The 27,325-nt window shown below is 37.6% G+C and overlaps 1 protein-coding gene across 4 annotated transcripts in view; it reads left to right on the top strand.

Annotated features, from left to right (window-relative positions):
- The window catches only part of Lrrk2 (leucine rich repeat kinase 2), a 126,652-nt gene that overhangs the window by 62,603 nt on the left and 36,724 nt on the right, over positions 1-27,325 (top strand). For all 4 annotated transcript variants that reach the window (XM_042677546.1, XM_042677545.1, XM_042677544.1 and 1 more), the window contains 15 exons: positions 176-324; positions 1,945-2,038; positions 5,087-5,273; positions 6,003-6,184; positions 6,423-6,652; positions 8,373-8,500; positions 9,624-9,842; positions 12,972-13,173; positions 14,995-15,083; positions 19,443-19,630; positions 20,667-20,821; positions 22,461-22,607; positions 24,110-24,301; positions 24,885-25,031; positions 26,509-26,609. In XM_042677546.1, the coding sequence (XP_042533480.1) occupies positions 176-324; positions 1,945-2,038; positions 5,087-5,273; positions 6,003-6,184; positions 6,423-6,652; positions 8,373-8,500; positions 9,624-9,842; positions 12,972-13,173; positions 14,995-15,083; positions 19,443-19,630; positions 20,667-20,821; positions 22,461-22,607; positions 24,110-24,301; positions 24,885-25,031; positions 26,509-26,609 (2,410 nt within the window). The remainder of the gene's footprint in view (positions 1-175; positions 325-1,944; positions 2,039-5,086; positions 5,274-6,002; positions 6,185-6,422; positions 6,653-8,372; positions 8,501-9,623; positions 9,843-12,971; positions 13,174-14,994; positions 15,084-19,442; positions 19,631-20,666; positions 20,822-22,460; positions 22,608-24,109; positions 24,302-24,884; positions 25,032-26,508; positions 26,610-27,325) is intronic.

Here is a 27,325-nt window from a genome sequence, read left to right as displayed (position 1 = left end):
AATAAAATGAACCAAGGGACATAGTATTACAACTTTGTTAATTGACTTAAATTTTCACAAGCGATTTTAAAATTAGCAATTCTGCTTTGATCCTATTCTTTGATGGCAATTTTATTTTGTTTTAAAGTGTATGACCTTATGCAAGTTAATCCTCATTTTTGTCTTTTACAACTAGGAATAAAATATCAGAAATATGTTCCCCTTTGAGCCTGAAGGAATTGAAGGTTTTAAACCTTAGTAAGAACAACATCTCATCCCTGCCAGAGAACTTTCTTAAAGCTTGTCCAAAAGTAGAGAGTTTCAGTGCCAGGATGAATTTTCTTGGTAAGTGCTCTAGGAGTATCTTTCTCTTCCTTCCAGGCTTTCTAACTCCCAAAGGATGTATCAAACATGAGCATTTGAGGTGGAAATTTATCTATCTTTTAAAATATATGTGTATATATATTTATATTTGTGCTGATACTGGGACTTGAACTCAGGGCCCAGGTGTTGTCCATTAGCTTTTTCACTCAGGCAGGGCTATTAGTCTACCACGTGAGCCACAGCTCTACTCCTGGCTTTTTGGTGGTTAATTGGCAATACAAATCTCATGAACTTTACTGCCCAGTGTGGCTTTGAACCTCAGTTCTCAAATCTCAGCCTCCTGAGTAAGTATTACAGGATTGAGCTACATTGGTCTATTGTTTCTGCAAGGAAATTACTTTCACTGTATTCATTCTTTTTCAGCCTCTCCATTAGCTATCCACCTCCTGCTAATATTCCTCCAACAGGGCTTGTTTTAGTTTCCTGTCAATATTATTACTATTTGTTCATTCTTGGCCAGGCACCAGTGGCTCATGCCTGTAATCCCAGTACTCAGGAGGCTGAGATCTGAGGATCAAGGTTCAAAGGCAGCCCAAGCAGAAAAGTCCGTGGGACTCATCTCTTAACTAGCACAAAAGCCAGAAGTGGAGGTAGATATAATAGAGTACCAGCATTGAGTGAAAATGCATAGCAAGAGCTGGAGGCTGAGTTCAAGACCCTACAAGCACATAATCATCATCATCGTCACTATGATAATAATAATGATGACCATAATAATTATTGCTGAGACCTGATGGCACATACTGGTAACCCTAGCTACTCAGGAAGCTGAGATATATGAGGATTTCAGTTCAAAGTCAGCCTGGGCAGAAAAGTTCATGAGACTTACTTCAAATTAGCCAGCAGAAAGCCAGAAGTGGAGATATGGCTAACTTAGTAGCGCACCAGCCTTCAGTGGAAAAAACAAGGAGGCGGCAAAGCAGTCCTTGTGTTCAAGTTCTAGTACCTAAACACAGACACACAGTCACACATACACACACAGATACAGACATACATACACACATATACATATGAACACATATGCACACATACAGATCATATGACCAAGAAGTCTTGTATTATTGTAGCATCTTTCATTGGTCTATAAGGCACTCTTTGTGAGATTGTACCATAAATAAGTTTTATCCTTATACTATATTATGCATTAGTAAACTGTTCAAAGGTGTTTTTTAATATATTTACCCAATAGTAATTTGAGCTAATCTATTCTCTGTCATGTAAAACATCACATAATTTAAAGTAAATATTTTAATCATTTTTTACTTTATAAATCTGTGCTGCAGAATTTGTATGGTGTCAGACCTATTGAGTAGAGCCCTATTTTAAATATAACACATCCAAGCTGGTATTGTTTTAAAGCTTAGAATAAATTTTGGCTAAATATGTGGAACATTTTTTATTATCTTGTGGAATTATTAAGCCTGTTACCCTATTTTATAAAGTAGAGTTGTTTTCTACTACCAGAATGAAGATGGAACATTAAATTAAGTGGGATATCACTGGTAACTGCTCCGATTGCATTGAATAGATATCAGTTCAAATGATTAAAAAATTCATTATTTTATTTTTATTTTCTTGCAGCTGCTATGCCTTTCTTGCCTTCTTCCATAACAAGCCTAAAACTATCTCAAAATAAATTTACATGTGTTCCAGATGTAATTTTAAATCTACCACAGTAAGTGTCTTGCTGTTTTCTTTTTAAAACTGCATGAGTTGAGTATTTAGAAACATGGTTTTCATTTAGATGTATAAGTGTAATTCATTTATAAGCCTTCTTAGCTTAAGTTTTTATATGTATATGAATTTGATTTTTTCACTAGACAAAAGATCCAAGTATTTAAACTTTTATGTTAATTTACTGAACTGTTGTATACAAACAACTGATTATTTAATTGCTATATCGCTTTAATCCAATGGGATAATAATCACTAGCTGTCATTTTCATTCAAATTTTATTTGTTCTCAGAAGTTGATATGTTTTCATAATACCATGAACTTTCAAACTATATTTAAGTTATGTGTGAGTGACAATTTTGGTAGAGATTTTGGAGGTTTGGGGTTAACTTCATTATAAACAAAAAAATCTTCCTGCAACTACTAATGTGGACATTAGGATTTCAAGTGTGTTGTCATTTGTGTGTGTGTGTGTGTGTGCACCATTACCCCATGATCTTGTTTGGCTTTTTTTTTTTCTTTTCTCGAGGCTGGCATTCCACCACTTCTAGCGTTTTGTGGTTAATTGGAGTTAAGAATCTCACAGTCTTGTTAGCTCAGGCTGGCTTCAACCTGTGATCCTCAGATCTCAGCCTCCTCCATATTTAAAATTACAGGAGTGAGCCATTGGCACCCAAGCATGTGTGTTGTCATTTTAAATATTATTGCAATTATATTATGCCTTATAAACGAAATTTATAATCTTATTTGCTTTGGTGTTCTATATGTGTAAATATATACATATTTAGGCAAATAGTAATTATAATCTTTCCATATATGGTGTCAGACAACCATAAACTGGTTAACTGAAATGTAGCTTTGGAATGTGTCAGACATTTTTCTAACTGCAAGACTGTGGGCTCTCTCTTTAATCTTCCTCATTTGATTGGAGCTCTTGTTATTATTTCCAGTTTAATCTCAGTAGAGAGAAAAGTTATCTTCAAGGAAGTCAACACTGGTTGGTTCAATTCAGACTCTCAACTCTTAACATATAAGCTCTTATATGTAACTTTTATGTATTACCCATTGAATATAGGTAGTATTGTGTTTTAAATGTAACATGTTTTTGAATATGCATTTCAAAGCAAAAATATTTGCTATGGTGGATAAGGAAAAAAAATATGACAAAAAAGTCTCTTTCTGCCTAGGGAACTAAATATAATTCAGTCTCTAATTCTACCATGGTTTAGAAATGATCCTTAGGTGCCCATTTCAGTCCTTCCAATGCATTTCTTTGTTTTGCTTTGTGTCACAAATGAGCAGAGTTAGACATCTTAAGTCCTGATGGAAGATAAAGAGGATGGAGATAAAGATAAAGTAGATTACTGCTTCTCAGCTTCATTTTAAGTGCATTGATTGTTAGACATGCAAGAATGATCTCTGATGGAAAATTAGTATTATCTCTAGCTTCTTATTTTCCTTGCCTTTTTTGGTGCATGTAATAGGTTTCAAACTCAGGACCTTGTGCACTTACTTTTTTGCTCATAGCTGGCATGCTACCACTTGAGTGGTACCACTTCTAGTTTTTTGCCAGTTAACTGGTGATACAAGTTTCTCACATTTGTTGGTCCCAGGGTAGCTTTGAACTGTGATTCAGTCTTCAGATCTCAGCCTCCTGAGTAGCTTAGGATTACAGGGATGAGCCACTGGTATTCAGTTTCCATGCATTTTCATGATAACTGGGGCAAAAATCTAGTAGATTTTAAAATGAGAGTAGTGCTTTGGTCTAGCAGGTGGTACCACTATGTGAGCTCTAAATTCTCTGGGTGAAAGAGCTCAGTATATAGTTATGAAAGTCGGACTGTTGCACAGTCAGATGTACCTCCATTTTGCTGGCTGTTATTCTCCCTGCAGGCCTACAGTCACGTGTAACAGTTTTTCTGCAAACCTTGAATAGCTCTCCTGTCTGAGAACAACCCATTGGAACCAAGGGCCTGTCACAGGCCATGCTCCATGCTCAGTACTATAATTATTATAATGAAAGGAGCCAGTGCAGGAGTGTGCCCACATACTATAGCAATTATCTCTAAGACCTAGTCTCTAAAGGGTCCTCTCTGTAATCAGTGGAAATTATAATTTAGACTGAGTGCTATCAGTGCCAATTATAATTTCTCATTCACCATAAACATTTGTATGGCTCAGGTCTTTTTCTCCTTCTGAGACTACACATTCACATACCTGAACTACATAAAAGAAAGTGGACCTTGATTTTTTTTATAGTTATGCCTTTATATATGCATTACTACATGTTTCAATACATATATGTTTCACATGTTGTTTCAATGTTCATATGATATTTCAATGTATATATTGTGTGATCTTCAAGCAATGTATATATTTATTATATGATATTCAAGCCATGAAAATGTGTCTCTGAAGAAATTGTTATTTCTTTTGAGCAAAAGCATTCAAGGCTTTAACTGTAAATACAGCATATCTATTGGTAGTCATCCTACTGGGTAGTTGAATCTTAATTTTTTTTTTGCAGGGCTTTGCTCCTGCTAGGCAGGTACTCTACCATTTGAGCCATAATTCCTGCTTTTTTGCCTTGATTATTTTATAAATAGAATCTTGTTTTTTGCGTGTGTTGGACTAGACCACAGTCCTCTTATTTGTACCTTTTTTTGTGGCTGGAATGATAGGTACACACCAATTATGTCAGACTTATTGGTTTAGGTATAGGTGAGTCTTTGCCCTTGTTGGCTTCAAATCATGATCCTCCAGATCTTAGCATCTCGAGTGAATAGCTAGGATTACAATTGTGACCACTGTGCAGAGAAAGCTGTTCTTAGTGGTCCTTATTTGTTTCAACTGCCATCCCAAGGAAACTACCTTTGTGTTTCTCATGTGTCCTTGGATGTACTCACATATTCACATGCCTACCTACATGCAAATTAAACTTATAACAATAAGTAACGTATAAGCATTAAATTTATATCTTATTTTTGGCTGAAAATTGCTTGTGATGGTTATTTCATGAAGCTCTCATCTTGACATTGTGTCATTCTAGCTTACGGTCCTTGGATATGAGCAGCAATGACATTGAAAGTCTGCCTGGACCTTCACACTGGAAATCTTTGAACTTAAGGGAACTCTTGTTTAGCTACAATCGGATCAGCATCTTGGACTTGAGCGAAAAAGCACACACATGGTCTAGAGTAGAGAAACTACACCTTTCCCATAATAAACTGAAGGAGGTAAGAGGACACCTTTATTTGTGCAAAGTTATTGGAACTTTAAAAGGTATGTTTCATAATTTGCATGATCAAAAATTACCTTTAAAATGTATGTTGTGCCTTTCCTGGGGCTTGCACTTGGGGTCTGGGCTCTGACCCTGAGGTTTTTTTGCTCAAGGTTGGCACACTACCAGTTGAGCCACAACTTCACTTCTAGCTTTTTTGGTAGTTAATTGAAGATAAGAGTCCTGCAATCCTCAGATCTCAGCCTCCTGAGTAACTATGATTGTAGGCACGAGACACCAATGCCTGGCTAGCAATTCTGTTTAAGATCTGATTTGTGTGTGTGTGTGTGTGTGTGTGCGCGCACGTGCACGCGCGCGTATGTTTATGCACACGCACACATGTAAATAGTGGGGCTTGAACTTAATGCCTGCATGTTATCCTTAGCTTTTGCTCAAAGCTACTACTCTACCACTGGAGCCATACTTCCACTTTTGGCTTTCTGCTGGTTTAACTGGAGACAAGAGTCTCATAGAGACTGGCTTTGAACCACAACCCTCAGATCTCAGCCTCCCGAGTAGCTAGGATTACAAGCTTAATCCACTAGTGCCTTTTGGAACTCTTATGAAAGGAGGTGGGAATTGCAGATGACATCTGTAAGCCTTTGTTTCCTGGAAGCTTACACTTCCTTCTCGCTTACCAACAGATTTTGCCTTTATTATTTGTTTGTTTGTTTGTTATATTAAGATTCCTCCTGAGATTGGCTGTCTTGAAAATCTGACATCTCTGGATGTCAGTTACAACTTGGAACTGAGATCATTTCCCAATGAGATGGGGAAATTAAGCAAAATATGGGATCTTCCTCTGGATGAATTGCGTCTAAATTTTGATTTTAAACATGTCGGATGCAAAGCCAAAGACATCATCAGGTTATATCATGTTGTTTCTATTGATTTTTAATATACTTGTGGTAGATTTCCTGTCTGAGAGTTTGATGGATTAGGAAAATACAGGCAAATGAATAGTACTTTTTTAATATGAATATTCAACGTGCCATTTGCGATCTCTATGTGTTTCTGTCTGTCTGTATGAGATATTCAGTTTAAAAGAGATGACCTAAATCTTACTGTGCTGTCTATTCTTTTATTTTTATCTTCCAAACATCAGATTTCTTCAACAGCGGTTAAAAAAGGCTGTGCCTTACAACCGAATGAAACTCATGATTGTAGGAAATACTGGGAGTGGCAAAACTACCTTACTGCAGCAATTAATGAAAACCAAGAAATCGGATCTTGGGATTCAGGGTGCCACGGTTGGCATTGATGTGAAAGACTGGCCCATCCAAATCAGGGGCAAGAAGAGGAAGGACCTCATTCTAAACGTGTGGGATTTTGCAGGTATTTATGTTTCTGGGTAGTGTGTGTGTGTGTGTGTGTGTGTGTGTGTGTGTGTGTGTGTGTGTGTGTGTGTGTGTGTGGTTTTTGCCGTTGTCTGTGCCTTTTATTTAAGACAGGGATTTGACAGCTGAAGTTTTCTATTCTAACACAATAAAGATCTTATGGAACTATTCTGAAGCCATTTGTTCTGTTGACACCAGAACGGATGAGCATACAGGAAAAAGATGTTAGGAAGCAGATTTGCATAGGCTATCACTGGTGCTCTACCACTTGAACCATAACTCCTTTTAAGGATTTGTGCTAGTTAATTGGAGATAAAAAGTCTCTCAAATTTGTCTGCTGAACTTGTTTCAAACCACAGCCCTCATTTCTCAGCCTCCAGAGTAGCAGGGCTTACAAGTGTGAACCACTAGCATCTAAGAAAGGGTTCATTTTCTGGGGTTGGGACTTGAACTCAGGGCTTGGTGTTTTTACTTAGAGGCTGGTGCTCTATAACCTGAATCATGCCTCCAACTACTGTCTTTCTTTTTAAAATATAGTAGAATTCCTATGTATCTATATAGATATATAGATTTTCTTGATCCATTCATCTACTGAGGGGCATCTGGGTTGGTTCCATATCTTAGCTATGGTAAATAATGCTGCAATAAACATAGTTGTGCTGGTAGCTTTAGTATGGCCTTGTTTGTGATCATTTGGGTAAATGCCCAGAGGTGGAATTGTTGGGTCCTAGGGGGAGCTCTATGTGTAGTCCTTTGAGGAACCTCCATTCTGCTTTCCAAAGTGGTTGAACAAGTTTATACTCCCACCAACAATGTAGTAAGGTTCCCTTTTGTCCACATCCCCTCCAGTATCTGTTGTTATTAGAGCTCTTGGTTATAGCCATTTTAACTGGGGTGAGGTGGTATCTCAATGTTTTGATTTGCATTTCTTTCATGGCTAGAGAAGTTGAGCATTTCTACATGTCTATTGGCCATTCTTATTTCCTCTTCAGGGAAGTCTCTTTTATTAATGGGATGGTTGTTTTTTTTGAGGATTTGTTTTTTGGAGATTTGAAGGAATTCTATGCTTCCATCAGAAAGAATGATACCACCCCATTTGTAAGGAAATGGAAGGACTGGGAAAAAATCATATTAAGTGAAGTAAGCCAGACCCAAAAAAACATAGGTCTCATGGTTTCCCTTATTTGCAATATTAGTATACATCTAGGATAATCTTAGCAGATGAGCAAAATAGCTTAATAGCTATGTACATACTACCATATAAGATGATGCTAAGCGAAGTGAACTCCAAGACATGGACACAAGAGGTTTTACTTTGTTGTTGTTGTTCTCAATGTACTACGTGATATCTTTTTTCTTTTGTGTTTTTTCTCCCTATGGTTTATCCCATTTTCACTGTGTTCAATTTTGGTACCCTGGGTATTGTATATATGTTTATCTGAATTAGGGAAGGGAAGAGAACAACAAAATGACGAGACAGAGGACAAAGGGGGAATTTATGCAACATCAATTCTCAGGTTGGGAATGATCTGTACAACTTGTGGGGCAGGGGAGGGGAATTAGGGAAGGTGTAACAAGTTAAACAAGTAATGTAATCACTACCTTTTTATCTAACTGTAACCCCTGTGTACATCACCGTAACAAAAATAAAACATAGAGGAAGGAAAGATTATTGTCTATTACATGGAAGACCTAAAAGTGCTCTAACCTTCATTTAGGTCGTGAAGAATTCTACAGCACTCACCCCCACTTCATGACCCAGCGAGCACTATACCTTGCTGTCTATGATCTCAGCAAGGGGCAGGCGGAAGTGGATGCCATGAAACCCTGGCTCTTCAATATAAAGGTGATTTGTTTTGATCATTGCCAAATAGAAAATAATCCTCTCTCTCTCCCTCTCTCTCTCTCTCCCTCTCTCTCACTCTCTTACTCTATCTCTAGTAGATGCTAACAAATGATCCAAATGCTTCCTCAGTTTTCTTGTTTTATTTTTAGTTAAAGAGACTAAAATTGTGAGCTGGGAAATTTTCTGAGTAATAAAGTTATGATTTAGAAGTAGTACATTCCATAGTGGGTGAGTATTATTGATACCTGATGTGGTTTGCTGAATATTTATTTAATTTAGAAGCATATTTAGCAAAGAGCCTGTTTTAAGCATTAAAATCTAAGAACTGCATATAACTGATGAGAAAGCCACCCAAAATGTGGTAAGAATTACATTTTAAAAGGCTCTAAAAATACCTTTATATGGGTGTGTGTGTGTGTGTGTGTGTGTGTGTGTGTGTGTGTGTGTATGTGTGTGTGTGTATGTGTTATTACATTTGCTAGGCAGGCACTCTACTAACTTGAGCCATACCTGTAGTCCTGCTTTGACTTTCCAATAGGGCCTCATTCCAATTTTGCCTAAGCTGGCCTCAAACCTATGATTCGCCCTACCTTTGCTTCCTGAGTAGCTGGAACCACACATATGCGCTTCCACACTGGACTGTTTTGGAAAGTGGGTGCCTTGCTAAGTTCTTGCCTGTACCAGCTTCCAAGTGTGATTCTTTTATTTCTACCTCTCAAGTTAGCTGGGATTATAGGCATGCTCTGCTACTCCCGGCATAAAGATATCTTTCGAAACTTTCTTTGGTTACAGTATTTCTTTTATGTTTAAGGAAATGTCTTAGTCTGTTTTGTGCTTCTGTGACAGAATACCAGAGGCCGGAGTAATTTATGAAAAGCACTAGCATGGCAGAAGTTAGAAGAGGCTCCATTTCTCAGTACCACTGTCTTAGCAATTACATTTCCAGCACATATTCATTGGGGGAAACATGCAAACTGTAGTAGGAAGGAAACACAATTGTATGTGTGTTATTCTTCAAGTCTTTTAGTTTCTCATTACTGCTCAGCTGACACTCCTAGGTGGCAGATTTCAGCATGTATGATTTTAAAGCCAACACAGATGTGTTTTGTGTTGGTCCTGGCAGGCTCGTGCGTCCTCCTCCCCGGTCATTCTTGTGGGCACACATCTGGACGTTTCTGATGAGAAGCAGCGCAAGGCCTGCATAGGGAAAATCACCAAGGAGCTGTTGAACAAGCGAGGCTTTCCCGCAATCCGAGATTACCACTGTGTGAACGCCACGGAGGAATCTGATGCTCTAGCTAAACTTCGGAAAACTATCATAAACGAGAGTCTGAATTTCAAGGTAATGTGGCTTATGCCTACATCATATGATCAATTCTTAGATTGCTTAGAAATGTCAAAAATCTTGCCAGGTACTGGTGCTCATGCCTGTAATTCTGAGTATGAAGGAGGCTGAGATCTGGAGGATCAGAGTTCAAAGTCATCCCACCAGGAAAAGTCCAAGAGATTCCATTTCCAAAATAACCAGAGAAAGAGCTGGATTGGAGGCATGGCTCAAGTGGTAGAACATCAATAACTATAAAAAAAAAACCCAACCAAGGGTGAGAGGTCCTTAGTTCAAACCTTGGTACCAACACACACACACACACACACACACACACACACACACACACACACACGCACACACAGAGCATACAAAGTCTTGAGAAGACAGCAGTTACTTTAAAATTGTGGATATTTTCATAGCCCCTAGAATTATTAAAGCACTTATATATACTTATACTTAAATATAAATACTTATACTTAAATATATGTATACTGTATCTCATTTCTAATTTATAGAACTTGGAATAAAAACAACCGTTGGATTCTGAGAGAAATGAAGAGAAGGCTTCTAGGGCATAAAAATTTTCTTTTCTCTTTTTTTCTTTTTTCTTTTGTGCTGGTAGTAGGGCTTAAACTTGGGGTCTGGGCATTGACTTTTAGCTTTTTCACTCAAGGCAGGTACTCTGCCACTTGAGGCACAGCTTCTACTTTTGGCTTTTTTGTTAATTACTTGGAGCTAAGGGATTTCATGGACTTTCTGGCCTGGGATGCCTTTGTACTGCAATATGCAGATCTTAGTCTCCTAAGTAGTTAGGATTACAAGGATGAGCCACCAGCACCTGGCTTGCACAGAAAGTATTTCTAAAGGAGAAAATACTTTGATGCTGTTCTCTCCTGACTTCTTATCACATTAATTCAATCCAAGGATGAAAGTGAATATTTGGGTCAGGGGATCATCTGTCTTTTTCCTGTTCTTTAACTGTCCATTAGGTTCTTTGTGTTTGAAGTTTTATCTTATGTCTGTCTTTATCTTCTCAGTGGCTCCTTCATGACTCTTGTCTCTATGATGCCCAGCCCATTATTTTCTCTTAATATTGTGAGACATTTCTTTCATTGGCTTGTCAAGATGACTCCATCAATTTTGATCATGTCTAAATAATTACTGAGCTTGTGCAACTGAGGATTCAGGTTAGGATTTATGTTTTTAAATTCATAAAGTTCTCCTCTGATAAGCCAACTAAATTGCTCACCAGGGAATATATTCTTTCAGCAGTTACAGGAAAAGGAAATCTTCCCTGGGCTGTAATGGGACCATGGTCATAAACTGTTGTTGGAAAATATGGTGGAGAGATCAATAGAATAAACATAATGGACAAATCTCATTTTGTCTCCCTTGACTCAGCTCATTAGCACTAATGATGAAAATTATGGCTTATCACTAGAGCCCTGTTTGGCCTGGGAAGTCCAAACAGAGTGTTAACAATGGCCCACTACATTCTCAAAAGCATTCCAGTGTGAATAACAAATTACATGGTCACCCTGGTTATAACTCCATTTTGGCCAGCTAGCTTAGTTCTGTTTATTTCTGCAGTTAATACTCCTAAAACCTAATGAGCCATTTATGAGTGTGTTGACTTTGCAGCGCTCAAGAACAGCAGTTGTGTGCTTATTTCTTCCAATACCTTATTTATTACAGATAATAGAATATTTTGTTGATGTTGGATTGATGCTGGCATTTTAAGTAAGAAGAACTGAAGGACTGAAGGTTTTTTTGGTCTGTTTTTACCCTCTGTGGGACATAATGCTTACATGATATTTTTTAAAACATGCAAAATATGCTCATCCAACTACTCTGTTTATCCAAGTGGTTTTCTTCTGAGACTACACCTGTACTTCAGGAATCTCATTGGGATTTGGAATATTTTAATAGCTTTTCTTTATGTCACACCTCTGTAAAAATATATCCTATGTTTCAACTGAATTCAGTTGAGACAAAATGTATAGGTAATGTGGTTTATTCTTTAAGCTGGACTATACTTCGTGTGTGTGTGTGTGTGTGTGTGTGTGTGTGTGTGTGCTGGAGGCCTCAGGGCCTGGTGCTGTCATTTGGTTTTTCCTACACAAGGATGGCATTCTACCAATTAAGCCATACTTCCACTACTGATTTTTTGTTGGTTAATTGGAGTTCTGAGTCCCATGCATTTTCCTGCCTGGGCTGGCTCAAACATGGACTTCAGTCTTCTGAGTAGTTAAGATTACAGGCATGAGCCATCAGCATTCAGGCATACTAAATAAGATTTTAAGTAGAAATTCTGATTGATTTGTCAGGGGAAAAAGGACATGGTTTTAGGAAGGAATCCAGAAATGGGGAGAGTTTGCCCTCTGGTGGTCCTTAAAAGTATTTTGGTTATTATGGTTAGAGATGTATTTCTCTTTAAAAATGGACTTTCAAGGAAAGAATGGTTTGGGAAATATGTTTATATAAACACTGCCATCCTAAGGCTGTTATATTTCTCTATTATTGGACAGTGATTATATCTAAGTGCAAGAGACAATTGAGCATGCTCTCCTGTCAGAATCATTGGTATTTAGATGGTTTCTAGTTTTTCAGGTTCAAGGTTTCATGAGAAAGCATAACTCATATAATTTTGTGTCTCCAGGTTTAACTGTTGATCTTTACAGTCCACAAGCAACACTTCCTAAATAACAAGAACAAAATTTGATACTTTTCCTCTAAGTGTCAATATTCTTATCTAATAAAAAAAATGTCCAAAAGATTTGTAATGCTTCATGATGTCTTATGCATTTACAGAACATGAGCTTAATGCTATAGAAAACAGAAATCTTTCATGATTAGTTGTTTGTCTAGGATATTGCCATGGTATTTCTAGATTAATTGAAAAATATTTCCATGCTATGTGATGGTTACTTCAAAATTGGCCTCTGTGTCCATAATAGTCTCATTTCCATTTCATCTTCTCATTGCAATTTGGATAGTAAACATCCTCTTGCAGTTTTATTCAAAAATACACTTCCGAATGAGACACTCATTTCAATAAAAACTACTAACTCTGAATTTTCCTCCCCGCTGACAAGTGTGAGATATAAAAAAGATTGTTATGGCTTGTTATTTGTGATTTTGCAGATTCGAGACCAGCCTGTTGTGGGGCAGCTAATTCCAGACTGCTACGTGGAACTTGAGAAAATCATTTTATCAGAGCGCAAAAATGTGCCAATTGAATTTCCTGTGATTGATAGGAAACGATTACTACAACTAGTGAAAGAAAACCAGCTACAGTTAGATGAAAATGAGCTCCCTCATGCGGTACATTTCTTAAATGAATCAGGTGTGTGTTGCTTCTTTTCTCCATGCTGGGTCATAGCAGTTTGTAAAGATGTGTCTGGATGTTGTATAGAATCTATATTGAAAGTTAAAGAGAACATCTATAAAATTCTTAAAAGAAGCCATTGCCTTAATTGTTTTGTTTCTTTTTGGACAATCGTCACATGCATAGCTGTTGAATCATACATTATGTCATAAGAAAACAAACTAAGGAACTGGAGTTGTGGTTCAAGTGGTAAAGCACCAGCTTTGAATGACAAAGTTAAATGAGAACATGAGGTCCTGAGTTCAAGTCCCAGTACTGGCACAGAGCAAGAGTAAATCTTTATAAGTCAGGTACTGGTGGCTTATATCTGGATTCCTACCTACTAAGGAGGCCAAGATCTGAGGATTGTGTTTGAAGCCAGCCCAGGCAGAACATCTTTGAGACTCTTATCTCCAATTAGCGAGCAAAAAGCCAGGAGCAGAGGTGTGGCTCAAGTGGTAGAGCATCAAACTCCAGTGAAAAAGCCAACTGAGAGCTCAAGGCCCTGAGTTCAAGCCCCAGGATCAGCACTCACTGGAGCACATGACTGGAAGCTGGTTTTAATCATGATATTCTGTTATATGAAGATACTGTCACATAGATGGTAATCTAACCACTTTCCTCATTATTCTTAGGTATACTGCGATAGGTTTGTTTATTTATTTACTTATTCAGTGCTGGTACTGAGGCTTGATTTCAGGGCCGGGGCTCGGTCCCTGAATTTTGCTGCTCAAAGCTAATGCTCTACTACTTGAGTCACCACTTTCTGGCTTTTTTTTTTTTTTTTGTGAGGGTGGTAGTTAACTGGAGGTATAAGTCTTACGGATTTTCCTGCCTGCACTGGCTTTGAACCACAACCCTCATTTTAGTCTTCTGAGTAGCTAGGATTATAGACATGGACCATTGGTGCCCGGCTTGTCTCAACTCTTTTGCTCAAGGCTAGCGCTCTGTCACTTGAGCCAGAGCTCCACCTACTGTGGGTTTTTTTAAATTTTGGCTTGGTTAAGTAGAGTTTCATGGACTTTCTTTCCCTGGCCTGCTTCAAACTGCTCTTCTCAGATCTCAGCCTCCTGAGTATCTAGAATGATAGGTGTGAGCTACTGGACTGGCACCTGGCTCTAAATTGTATTTTTCTTATTTTTAAGTAGTTGTACAAAGGATTTACCATTTAACAAATCAGTTTATATAAGTGAAATGCATTGTGATCAATGTATCCCTTTCATCATTTTCTCCTTTCTTCCCAACCCAACCCTTGTCCTCAATTTTCACGGGATATACATTGAATATTATGTCTGCATTCTCCTCTCCTTCCTCTCTTCATTCATCTAACTGATACCCCTTGACCTCCTCCCTATAGCTTTCAAATGCCAGTTTCTTGGCATTCATTTGGTTGGAGTGTGACTTAGTTTTTTTAAGGAATTACATCATTTGGTGGGTCATGGTGCTTGAATTCAGGGCCTGGGTGCTGTTTCTGAGTTCTTTTGCTTAAGGCCAGCACTCTGCCACTTTGAGCCCCAGCTCCACTTCTAAATTACATCGTTTGAATGTTCCTCTGCAAATACTTTTGCATACGCTTGCATGTGACCCTGTGTGTGTTTACTTGTACATGTCCTTCTTTATATTATTGGATGTTGAGCTAGGGGTCTAGGGTGCACAGCTATAGTCCCAGTTCTGCCTTCAGTGTGCTGAAGGCTTTTCATTTGGGTGCTACAGTAGTGGAACTAGGCTCTTCCTAAAGCCTCTTGATAATCTATGTGTTCCTCATTCTGTTTTTCACTGTTTGATGGATTTTTATTACAGGAGTCCTTCTTCATTTTCAAGACCCAGCACTGCAGTTAAGTGACTTATATTTTGTGGACCCCAAGTGGCTTTGTAAAGTTATGGCCCAGGTTGGTGACTTATATCGTGTGTGTGTCAGGGTGGGGTGGGGGAGGTGATTGGAGAGTATATCAAATAGTACCCAAAACATCAAGCATTTCAGTGTTTGTGTTTGGTTAAGGCAGAAACAATGATGTTCTAAGTATAGTATATTCCATAGAATTTTAGGAAAGAAGGAGAGGTATCTGAGTTCATTTCTCAATTTGTGCTAGAACTGGGGCTTGAACTCAGAGCCTTACTTTCTTGCTTGGCTTTTAGCTCAAGTTCTTGTGCTCTGTCCATTGAGTCACACCCCTACTTCTAGCTTTTTGCTGGTTAATGGGAGATTAGAATCTCATGGACTTTTCTATCCCAGGCTGGCTTTAACCTCAGTCCTCAGATCTCAGACTCCTGAATAGCTAAGATTATGGGTGGGAGCCACCAGCACCTCGCCTCAGAGTTCATTTTCATGTCTAAATTTCCAAGTCCTAGACAACTGTTTGTACTACAGTGGTCCATGCTACTTTCCTCAATCCTGATGGTATCTTTGGTCTGCTTTATTGGGTTAGTCAATGGGAAAAAGGCTTTCAGAAAATCCTTGGGATAAACTCAATTTGAGAAAGTGGGGTTTCTAGGCTTATGAAAACTCAGGATACCCTAGAGGGAGTTTGACTCTTAAGGGCACTGGTCTGAGCTCTAAATACTTTTTCCTTTGAAAACTATAGATTGCTATCGTTTCTCCACTTATAAGTTCATATGGAAAAAAAGATTTATTTTTGCTCAATGGTAGTTCATTGCAAATAAGTTTAAACAAATCGGTTATGATAACCTTTTTCTAGAAGTTGATTATGAAATAAACCACCAAACAAAACACAGTAGCTCAGGTTTCTCTATTCCAGTACGATTGTCTACATGGTAGCATACCAGCAGTATTTTTTTCCTTTCTAGACACTAACTCTCTCTTCCAAGTTCTTGACAAATATCCATACATTGCCACAGTGTCTTCAAGCAAGAGCTTGGAGAGAAGACAGGTACTCCCAGCATGTGCATACACATTTAAGAGCATAATGTACAGTTTTTCAAGGGGATCCCTAAATCCTTAAGATGATTATATATTTTAATATTAGAAATAGCTCTTCCAATTAAGCTTCAATGCAGATTAAATTCCCTTAAGTCTTCCTAGATACTGCTCCTACATTCCATATTAGAATCAAAAAAGGTAGACAATTTGAAGAGGGAACTTAATTCAAGCTAAATCCTGCACCAGAGAACTGGAGAACATAATGAAATATTGGTGTAGCTGGCATTTCATAAGAACGTGTCCATTTTTTTTAAATGTTAATTTTGGTAAATTTTTTTTAAAAACTTAAAATTTATGTAATTGTAACCCCTCTGTACAGTATGTTCACAAAAAATAAAAATTTTAAAAAACTTAAAATTTATTTAGTGAAATTCTTTTTTATTGTGAAAATACTGTAGAGAGGGGTTACGGTAAATTTTTTTATACTGTTTCTTGGACTTGAACTCAGGGCTGGGCACTGTCCCTGAGCTTTTTTTTTTTTTTTTTTCCTCAAGGCTAGCTAGTACTCTACCACTTGAGCCATAGCTCTACATCTGATTTTTTTGGTGAGTCTCACAGACTTTCCTGCCTGTGTTGGCTTCAAACTGCAATTCTTAGATCTCAGTCTCCTGAGTAGCTAGAATTATAGGCATGAGCCACAAGTGCCTGGCTTTAACTTAGATTTTCATTCTTTCATCCTTCAACATATACATGGTTTTTTAATATAATCAGTGGCAATGAAATTGTCATTGAATAATGTGACCAAAGACACATGCTTGCCATTAGCTTGATCTATGTTGAAATATCTTCTGAATGCTATAAACATTTTAAACCTTTATTTGCCAAAGAAGTATGCTACAATATTTCAAAGTATCTCCCTACTTCAATGGAATTGAAAAATTAGCTAACTTATGTTTGACTTAATTAGTAATTTATGGCATGTTATTATTATTATTTTTTGTTGGTGGTGGTCATGGGGCCTGAACTCTGGGTCTGGGCGCTGTCCCTCAGCTCTTCAGCTCAAGGCTATTCCTCTACTTCTTGAACCACAGTGCCACTTCTGGCTTTTTTCTGCTTATGTGGTGCTGGGGAATCAAACCCAGGGCCTCATGCATGCAAGGCAAGGACTCTACTACTGAGCCCCCTTCCCAGCCCAATGGCATGTTATTTTAAAGAAATAAATCTTCAGCCAATTGCTGGTGGCTCATGCCTGTAATCCTAGCTGCTACTAAGGAGGCTGACATCTGAGGATCATGGTTCAAAGTCAGCTCAAGCAGAAAAGTCTGTGAGACCTGTAGCTCCAATTAACTACTAGAAAGTATGTCAGACTAGTATATAAGCCTTGAGTTCAAATCCAAGTTTGGCCCCCTCCTCTGTTCCACAAGAAAAATGAACAAAGAAACTCCATATAGGCAAGAAAGGACTTCATCCCTTCCCTTACACACATTTCCATGTGACTTTGGAGCATTGAAGTATAAATAGGTGAGTAATATTAGAGTGAATATTTTATAGAGCATAATAAGGAAGAAATTTCTATCAGAATCATCCTATTACCAAAAAAGCAGATTTCTATGACAACAATATTAAGGTTCCTAAAGATTCTAAGATTCTAATTAAGTTAGAACAAGTTCTTCTCATTAGCATACTCATTAGCATAGTTAGCATATCCCCAGACTAATTTAAGTGAAAATTAAACCAAGCAGTTGAACTAGACAGATCTAAAATGTCAGTAAAGTGGTCATTTAAATTTCTTATTAACTTAAAATATAAAGGCCATCATTCTTACGTACGTTGGAAAAATTGAAATATAATGTCATTTTCACTTAGGTTGAAAGGGAAGGGAAGCTATAAATAACCGTGAGAAAACAAGAGTGACTTTGACATCCACGAGCAAAAATAAATAGGAGTATTCATCTCCATGAATCACCAAGAAAAGGGCAGGGGTAATTTCATAGTGTAGGAGGACTAATGAACCCCCCCACTTTCTGTGTGCCCTGAGCTGTTAAGGGGTCACTAAAGAAAGTTCCATTGAGGCAGGAAGAAGTTTGAAAAACTCATTTGAGTGTGTGATAAAAGAGATGTGAAGGAGACCTATTAAATGAATCAGGTAGAACATGAACTTGTTTGCATGGTGATTTAGTCTGATAAAATGTGTGGGAGAAATTCAGAGGAAAATTCTCTTTCTTTGAATAAGGGTACAAATTATCCAGATGAGTCAGTAGCTTAAGGGAATATTGAGAAGTCTTTTAAAGGTGATACAACTAAGATAATGTTTATTGCTACGTGACAAGTCATCTTCAAACTTGGAGGTTTGAAATGCCAAGACTTCATTATTCCCAAGGTTATAGTTCTACTGGTAGAGCCTGAATCATTTGAACCTGGGTCCTTTTGAACTCAATTTGAATTTTTAAACCCAGTCACAATGATCAAAGCTTAAAATATGACCTTCATGGTGAAACCCACTGGGTTGCATGTTAACAAAGCTGTACTGCAGATATACTGACCCAGACTCAGCAAATGGCACCCAGCAGCAAGTAGTAGTTGCCTTGTGAATCATTCACCAATGCTACTCTGACTTGCCTCCCATCAATGGATGACTTCTCTTGTTATAAGGCTGTTAAGCCACCAGGTACTAGTGGCTCATGCCTGTAATCTTAGCTAATCAGAAGACAGAAGAGCTGAAGATTGAGGTTCAAAGCCAGTCTAAGCAGACAAATCCAAGAGACTCTTTATCTTCAATTAACCAGCAGAAAGCCAAAAGTGGAGGTATGGTTCAAATGGTAGAACACCAGCCTTGAGAGAAAAATTTAAGTGAGAGCAAAAGACCTTGAGTTCAAGTTTCAATACTAGCAAAAATAGAAAAATAAATAGGTAGAGTAGACAAACAGACAGATAGATAGACAGACAGACAGACAGACAGATAGATAGATAGATAGATAGATGTCAAGTCATGTTCCTACTGCCACTCTATAGGCTTGATAGTCTGGAAGATAATATCCCTAAGGATAGATTAGTGATGAGACCGCAGTATACGGGCTGGGTTTTGTAATGAATGGTCTGTAATTCTATGAGAATGGCTTCAGGTTTTCAGATTCAAGTCTGAACGATCCCAATAAATTCTGATTCTGATTTTCCTTCTTTCATTAAAAAAAAAATGGTTTCAGAAGGTGGTTGCTCCACTGATTTTCTAAGCCATATGGCTGGCAGAGAAACTAGGTTCTATGTTGTGCTAGACCAATTTTTCTCATTGCTTTTAAGAAATGCAATGCTTTCAAGTTGAAACATTTCGCAAATGAGTCCCACTGAGTATTCATGACTTGAAATCTTTCAGATTTTGACAGTAAAAGTGGAAGGCTATCCAAAACATCCCAAGGGAATTATCTCACGGAAAGATGTGGAAAAATTTCTTTCAAAGAAGAAAAGATTTCCAAAGAACTACATGATACAGTACTTTAAACTCTTAGAAAAGTTCCAGATTGCCTTGCCACTAGGAGAAGAGTATTTACTGGTTCCAAGCAGGTAAGATAACCCTTAATATTTAAATATCTCCATGGATATTCACCATCTACTGTATTATAGTTTTCATTATCAAAGTAGCTTTTTTTGATAGATGGATTAAATGCTTTTTGCTTTTAAACAACTTTGTAGTAATTATACTCTTAATGAAAACATTGTATTTAAAGATAGAGTGAATTATTCTATGTCATTGCTATCTGGCTTACTACAGCTTAAATTATTTAATAAAGGTAAACATGGGAGATTAGTGTGTGTATATGTGTGTGTATGTACATGCATCAATATTAGTTATTAGGTTGGGAAATTTAGGGAATATAATGAGTTTTCAACAGTCTTTAAAGAATTTATGACAAAAAAGAATTTATGACATTACAATAATTGTGTGTGTGTGTGTGTGTGTGTGTGTGTGTGTGTATACCAGTAGTAGAGCTTGAAGGGCCCTGTCCCTTAGCTTTTGTGCTCAAGGTTAGCACTCTACCAATTGAGTCACTGCTAGCCTTTTGGTAGTTAATTGGAGATAAGAGTCTCATAGACTTTCCTGCCTGGCTGGCTTTGAACCACTGTCCTCAGATCTGTAGTAGCTAGGATTATAGGTGTCAGCCACATCTGGCTTAGAGCTTTTTTTTTATTTCTCTATGAACAACTGGGAAATGTTTTAAAGTAATATACTGTTGAAACTGTCCATTATATTGATTGATGGATGGCAGCAGGTTCTAACTATAGATGGACATTTTTTTCTAGGACCTGTGTTTTTCTCAAGTCTTATATAACTTTAATATTTGCTTCTGTATAACTCATTTCAATAGTGCACTAGGGCAAACAGGAGGACTGAAGAATTATTGATGTCTACTGCATCTGAGCTGCATTTGCATTGATTAAATCACCACTGAGTGTTGGGAGAAGAATATGAAGCAGGAAAATAATTACAAAAGAGGGCAATTACTTGGAGTAGTTATCTCCATTGAATTTAAGCGGTATTTTCATAAACATGCTTGGGTGTTTTCTAAAGTTTTCTAAAGGCAATATCCTTTCTCCTTAGTTTATCTGACCACAGACCTGTGATAGAGCTTCCTCATTGTGAGAACTCTGAAATTATCATTCGACTCTATGAAATGCCCTATTTTCCCATGGGATTCTGGTCAAGATTAATCAATCGATTGCTTGAAATTTCACCTTACATGCTTTCTGGAAGAGGTATGTATTTTACAAAGGCCTGACAAATGAGGGAGAAAACATTGAAAATAATACAATATTTCCCTAGAGTTCACTTGTTTGAAAGGCAGCTGAATTCAGAAAATCAGCTCATAAAGCATCAGTGTGGTAAATATGAAAACACAAGAGCATAAAAAAATTCATGTTTGTTGGCAAGAAAGCTCCTTAGGTCTAGAGTCAATTTTGTTTGTTCTTCATTTAGACTTAGTTTCAGAAGAGCCATGAATATCCTACTTTCCAAGCCATAGCCAATGAAAAACAATAATTTTAAAAGGTGAGATTACTAGGAGTTATTGATTTAAACATACACACACCACCACTATTGTCACTGCTATCACTGCATCACCACAACTACCATCACCATTAACACTACAGCCACTACCACCACTACCATCAACATTACATTATCACCATTACCACCATCACCACCAACATCACTACTACTACCACCATCATCATCATTATCACTAATACCACTACCACCAATATCACTATCCACATTGCCACAACCACCATCATCAACATCACTATCACTGTTATCACTACCATCAATATCACTATCACGCACTACCATCACCCACTACGCACACCCACACCAACAACATCAGCACTGTCAATACCACCATCACAATCCACGGGACCACCATCATACCCCTGTCATCAACATCATCACTACCACCATCACCACTGTTGTCACCTCCACCAACACCAGCACCACCATTACCACCACCATCACTTCCCCTGACTATCACCACCACCACTGCCACCACCACTTACAACAATAACAACAAAGACATGACTATTGCACAATGAGGACATTTTTCACAGGTCCCCCTGGTGGTCTTAGCCAGTCCCCACGGGGTTAGAAGATGAATGTTTACAATATTGTCTTTTCATTCTGAGATAGACACTATAACATACTAAAGGGAAAAATAACAGATTTATACCAGTGCTACTGGTTTCTGAAATAAACCAGTATCTTATCTTGGCTGGAATTAATTAATACATTAGTAGTTATGAAGCATTAGAATGAGCTTTAGTATGACTGTTAACATTTAAAAAAATGATGCGAACTTATTTATGATAAATACCACCCATGTAAAACTATTTAAAAGCCTGAACCTTGCTGGGTGCCAGTGGTTCACGCCTGTGATCCTAGCTACTCAGGAGGCTGAGATCTGAGGATCTCGGTTCAAAGCCAGCCCAGGCAGGAAAGTCTGTGAGACTCTTATCTCTAATAAACCACTCAGAAAACTGGAAGTGGCACAGTGTCTCAAGTGGTAGAGCGCTAGCCTTGAGCTGAAGAGTTGGGGACAGTGTTTAGGCCCAGAATACAAGCCCATGACTGACAAAGAAAAAAGAAAAAAAAGCCTAACTTGAACTGTACTTTAAGGTAATCTACAGGCTACTAATTTATTTTATTGCAAAATTAAGGGAAAGATATTTAATATAATGTTTAATAGATATGGATGAAGAGTAATGTTAGCAATCTAGTATTTTCCTTCAAAACAAATACAACTTTACTCTTGCTTGGAGCATAGGAAGTAGTTTATGTTCCCCTTCATTTATGAAGTAGTCAATAGTTAATGTATGCATTTGGGTCCATTTGTATTTTCTTCAGAACGAGCACTTCGCCCAAACAGAATGTACTGGCGGCAAGGCATCTACTTGAATTGGTCTCCTGAGGCTTATTGTCTGGTGAGATCTGAAATCTTAGACAATCATCCAGAGAGTTTCTTAAAAATCATAGTTCCTTCTTGTAGAAAAGGTAAGGAAACAAATTCAAAGCCTTGAATTGTACTACTAAAGAACTCTAAGCTTAAAAACAATCTCCCCTAACCCCCACACAAAAAAGAAACCCAAATAAACAAAAAGCCCAACTACTTTCCAGAGTTGTACATAATGGCACATGCATATAGTCCCAGGGTCTTAGGTGTCCGAGGTAAGAAGATCATTTAAGCCCAGGAGTTACAAATCAGTCTGCAAAATGTAGTGAGATTTTGGCTCAAAAGAAAACCAAATAACTTCAACAACTTTCCAGCTATTTTCCTAGCTTTGTGACTGTGTAAGATTACCGAGATACCCAGGCATCTGTGGCTCTCCTCTATAATCCTAGTAATCTCAGTAAAATGAGCTCTTGCCAGCCTGGGCAAGAAAAGTCTGTAAGATTATTTCTTTCTAATTAACTACCAAAAAAGCCAGAAGCAGGGCTATGACTTAAGTGGTAGAGTGCTCGCCTTGAGCAAAAAAGCTCAGGGACAGGGCTCAGACCCTGAGTTCAAGCCCCAGGACTGACACACAGGTACATAAAAAAAAAGATTACTGCGATTTTTGTTTGTTTGTTTAATATATATATATATTATATATTGTATATATATTATGTATATATTTGTAAAGATACTGTACAGAGGGGTTATAGTTACATGAGCAAGGTAATGAGTACATTTCCTATTGAACATTGTTACCCCTTCCTTTGTTTTTCCCTTACCATCCCTTTCCTCCCACCTCCCCAACTCCTCCCTTTCCCCCCCAAAGTTGTAAAGTTCATTTTCAACACAGTGTCTTGTATATCTAATTGTTACAATGGGTCAGCCTGTGTCCTAATTTCAGCATTTTGTTATTTCCCTTCCCCTCCCCAAATTAGAAAAATATATATACAAGATGCAGGGCACTGGCATCAAACACAGCGACAACAGGGGTTATACCATGGGGGAAGAACATACAAAGAAACAAAAAAACACACAGTACATTATAAGTACATTAAAAACAACAGCAAGAAAGTGTCCCTATCTTGGGGTTCATCTCACTTAGCATCCACATATATGGTCATATGTACATAGCTTTTGACTTCTTCTGCTTGTCCTAGACATATACTAGTTATTGCAAATAAGGGAAACCATGGGACCTGTGTTTCTTACTGTGGCTTACTTCACTTAATATAATTTTTTCCAAGTCTTTCCATTTCCTAACAAATGGGGCTGTGTCATTCTTTCTGATGGAGGCATAGAATTCTATTTTATATATATAAATTTATATATTTATAAATAAATATATAATAGCATAAACATATATATTATACATAATATATAATATAATATAATATATTATAAGTATATATATTTATATATTTAAATATATATAAATAAATATAAATATATATATCACATTTTCTTGATCCACTCATCTACTGAAGGGCATCTGGGTTGGTTCCATATCTTAGCTATGGCAAATAATGCTGCAATATGTTTGTTTGTTTTTTGAATGATGTAGGCTGCATTCTTTTGGGCCAAGTTGTGGACCACATTGATTCTCTCATGGAAGAATGGTTTCCTGGGTTGCTGGAGATTGATATTTGTGGTGAAGGTGAAACTCTGTTGAAGAAATGGGCATTATACAGTTTTAACGATGGCGAAGATCATCAGAAAATCTTACTTGACGACTTGATGAAGAAAGCAGAAGAAGGTCTGCTTTGATACAACTTAAAAATATTCTCAAGGCATTCTTCTTGTGAAATGGCTTTAATGTGTAAAAGACTGCTCTTATCTATATGGAATAGTTACAAGATTATACATCCAGTTACAGTGTCAGATTAAAGAGATGGATCGTATTTTTTGTCGCCAAGGAAGTCTTGTGTTCTATACTTCAAAGATGGCGATTCTTCTTAATAAGAAGAAATCTAACAATTTGTGGAGATAACTTATCAATATTTCTGCCATATGATAACTGCTTTGTAGATATAGAAAATGAAGAACATAAGTAGTTTCCAGTCAGCAATTATGTAGCCTAAGATAGTTCTAAATTCAAATATCTAATGGATAAATCTCAGGATGACTATCTCAGACCCTCCTTAGTTCAAACCCCTGTGCCAGGACACACACACAAATATACTCAAATTGTCTAGAAATATCTAGTATCAATAAGAAAAATCTAATGGGGTGATAAGACATGTTAAAAAAATAAGTCATTTTTTTCAAGTCAAATAGACATATATATATATATCATCTTAAATATTCCTTTGTTAAAAAATCTTTTATGTATTTCTTAGGAGACCTTCTAGTAAACCCAGATCAACCGAGGCTCACCATTCCGATCTCTCAGATTGCCCCTGACCTGATTTTGGCCGACCTGCCTAGAAATATTATGTTGAATAATGATGAGTTGGAATTTGAGCAAGCTCCAGAATTTCTCTTAGGTAACAATGTTTATTATTTGGCACATAAATAACTGTGATTCCTTTTTCTCCTTCCAGTGTAGAAAATAGTCAGGCACCACACGATGTCTTTATGAGTCTTTTGTGTTTTCATTTATTTGGCATAATGGTTCTCATCTTGGATGGTACGTTTTAAAGCAATTTCTAGTTTCAGATCTGGAATCCCCTTTGCACATGCTCAGGTAGCTTGAGATCAAGATGAAGCCACCGCCTTCCACCGTAGTGCTTTTTAATATATAATCTACAAGAAATGCAGGTTATACTCACAGGAGTAATTTTTAGTTTTCCACACACATTACTTCTGAATATAAAATAATAGGATGACAATAATTGCTTCTTTTAGAGATTTTGTAATGTATGGATAGTCACTTGCTAAAGGTACGTAACTTTTGCCCCTTGGAAATACCAGGGTTTCACATGATGACATTTCCTTGTGAGTTTTCCTGGGTTCATTCACTGATATTCAGATGGAGGGGACATCTCCAGGAAGTACATGAGAACCATAGGGTTCTATGGCAATGGAAAGGGTTTATAGTCAGCTTCTCACACTTTAGTTCTCAATGTATTTTATAAACTAAGACCACAGAGGTAACTCTGATTCTCATCAAGGAATGGGGTAGCAAAGGTTCTAATAGAGGGTGAAAAGCATATTCAGGACATTCCACTTATTCCATCTTGTCCAGTTGGTCTCAGTGAAAAAAATATTCTAAGGACAATTACCTTATGAGTCTAACTGGATCAGACATTAAATTCAAATATGACGGTGATGATGATGATGATGATGATGATGACGACGACGATGCTGGTATTGGGTCTTGACCTCAGGACCTTGCACTCTTGCCTGTCTTTTTCACTCAAGGCTGGCGCTCTACCACTTGGGCCACATATCAACTTCTGGCTTTTATGGTGGTCAATTGGAAATAAGAGTCACATGGACTTTCCTGCCCAGCCTGGCTTCAAACTGTTGATCCTCAGATCTCAGACTACTAAGTGGCTAGGATTAAAGGCATGAACCGCCAATGCCTAGCTTAGGTCTTTCATTTTTAGCAGCAGAATGACCTTAAAAGATGTTTTTGTTTTTCACCAGACATAGGGGAGGTGGAAGGAAAAGTAGTTTGAGCACAGACCAGGAATGTGATCTCTGAAGGTCTGTGACTGAGATTTAGAAGAGCTCACCAATGCAATGGACATATAATAATGTTTAGGAGGCAGCTTGGGGCTCTTGGTAAAAAAACAAAGTGACAGTTGTGTGTAACAATAAATAGATACAGTCATACGAGTGGGTGGGTACACATGAAGGAAAGACAGAGGTTGGGGACAAGGTCTTTCTTTAGATGTGCCTTCACTGGCAGGGTAGAAAGCAGGAGAACAATGAAGGAATCTGAGTCCATGAAAGCAAGTGGCTCTGGTTTTTCAACTGTGCAACAGATAATTACATTGCCTTCTTTCTTTTCAAAAGGTGATGGCAGTTTTGGATCTGTTTATCGAGCAGCCTATGAAGGTGAGGAAGTGGCTGTGAAGATTTTTAATAAACATACATCACTTAGGCTGTTACGACAAGTAAGAAATCCAACATTATTATTATATGAACTCAGACCTTATTCATCTCCTGGAACTCTTTGTTTGTATGCAGTTGTGAAAATGCAAAAATAATGTCCGCATTTTCCTCAAAAGTGTGACTTTTGTTATGAAATTCCACATTAATGGCTCATGCCTGTAATCCTACCAATTCAGGAGGCTGAGATCTGAGGATTGGATTCAAAGCCAACCTGGGCAGGAAAGTCCATAAGACTCTTAACTCTTAATTAACTAGCAAAAAGCTGGAAGTAGAGCTGTGGCTCAAGTGGTACAGAGTCCACAAAATAAGCCAAATAACAGTGTGAGGTCCTAAGTTCAAGCCCACCATTGGCACAGAAAAAGGTTTTTAAAAACTCAAAGAAATTCCACATTCACATTGTCCTTTGTTTTGGAGTAAAATCTATTATTTCTAGTATTATTTATTTGTTTATTTATTTATTTATTTATTGTTGGTTGTGAGGCCTGAACTCTGACCCTGGGCGCTGTCCCTCAGCTCTTCAGCTCAAGGCTAGAGCTCTACCACTTGAATCATAGAGCCACTTCCAGCTTTTTCTGCTTATGTGGTGCTGAGGAATCAAACCCAGGGCCTCATGCATGCAAGGCAAGCATTCTACCATGGATCCACCTTCCCAGCCTTCTAGTATTTTTTTAAAAGAAAGAAAAAAACAGCATTTTGGAAATTTCTATAATTGTGATAC

This window comes from Dipodomys spectabilis, unplaced genomic scaffold, assembly GCF_019054845.1.
Source record: "Dipodomys spectabilis isolate Male_0828 unplaced genomic scaffold, ASM1905484v1 ptg000039l, whole genome shotgun sequence".
NCBI lineage: Eukaryota > Metazoa > Chordata > Mammalia > Rodentia > Heteromyidae > Dipodomys > Dipodomys spectabilis.
This window is presented reverse-complemented; position numbering and strand designations above follow the sequence as displayed.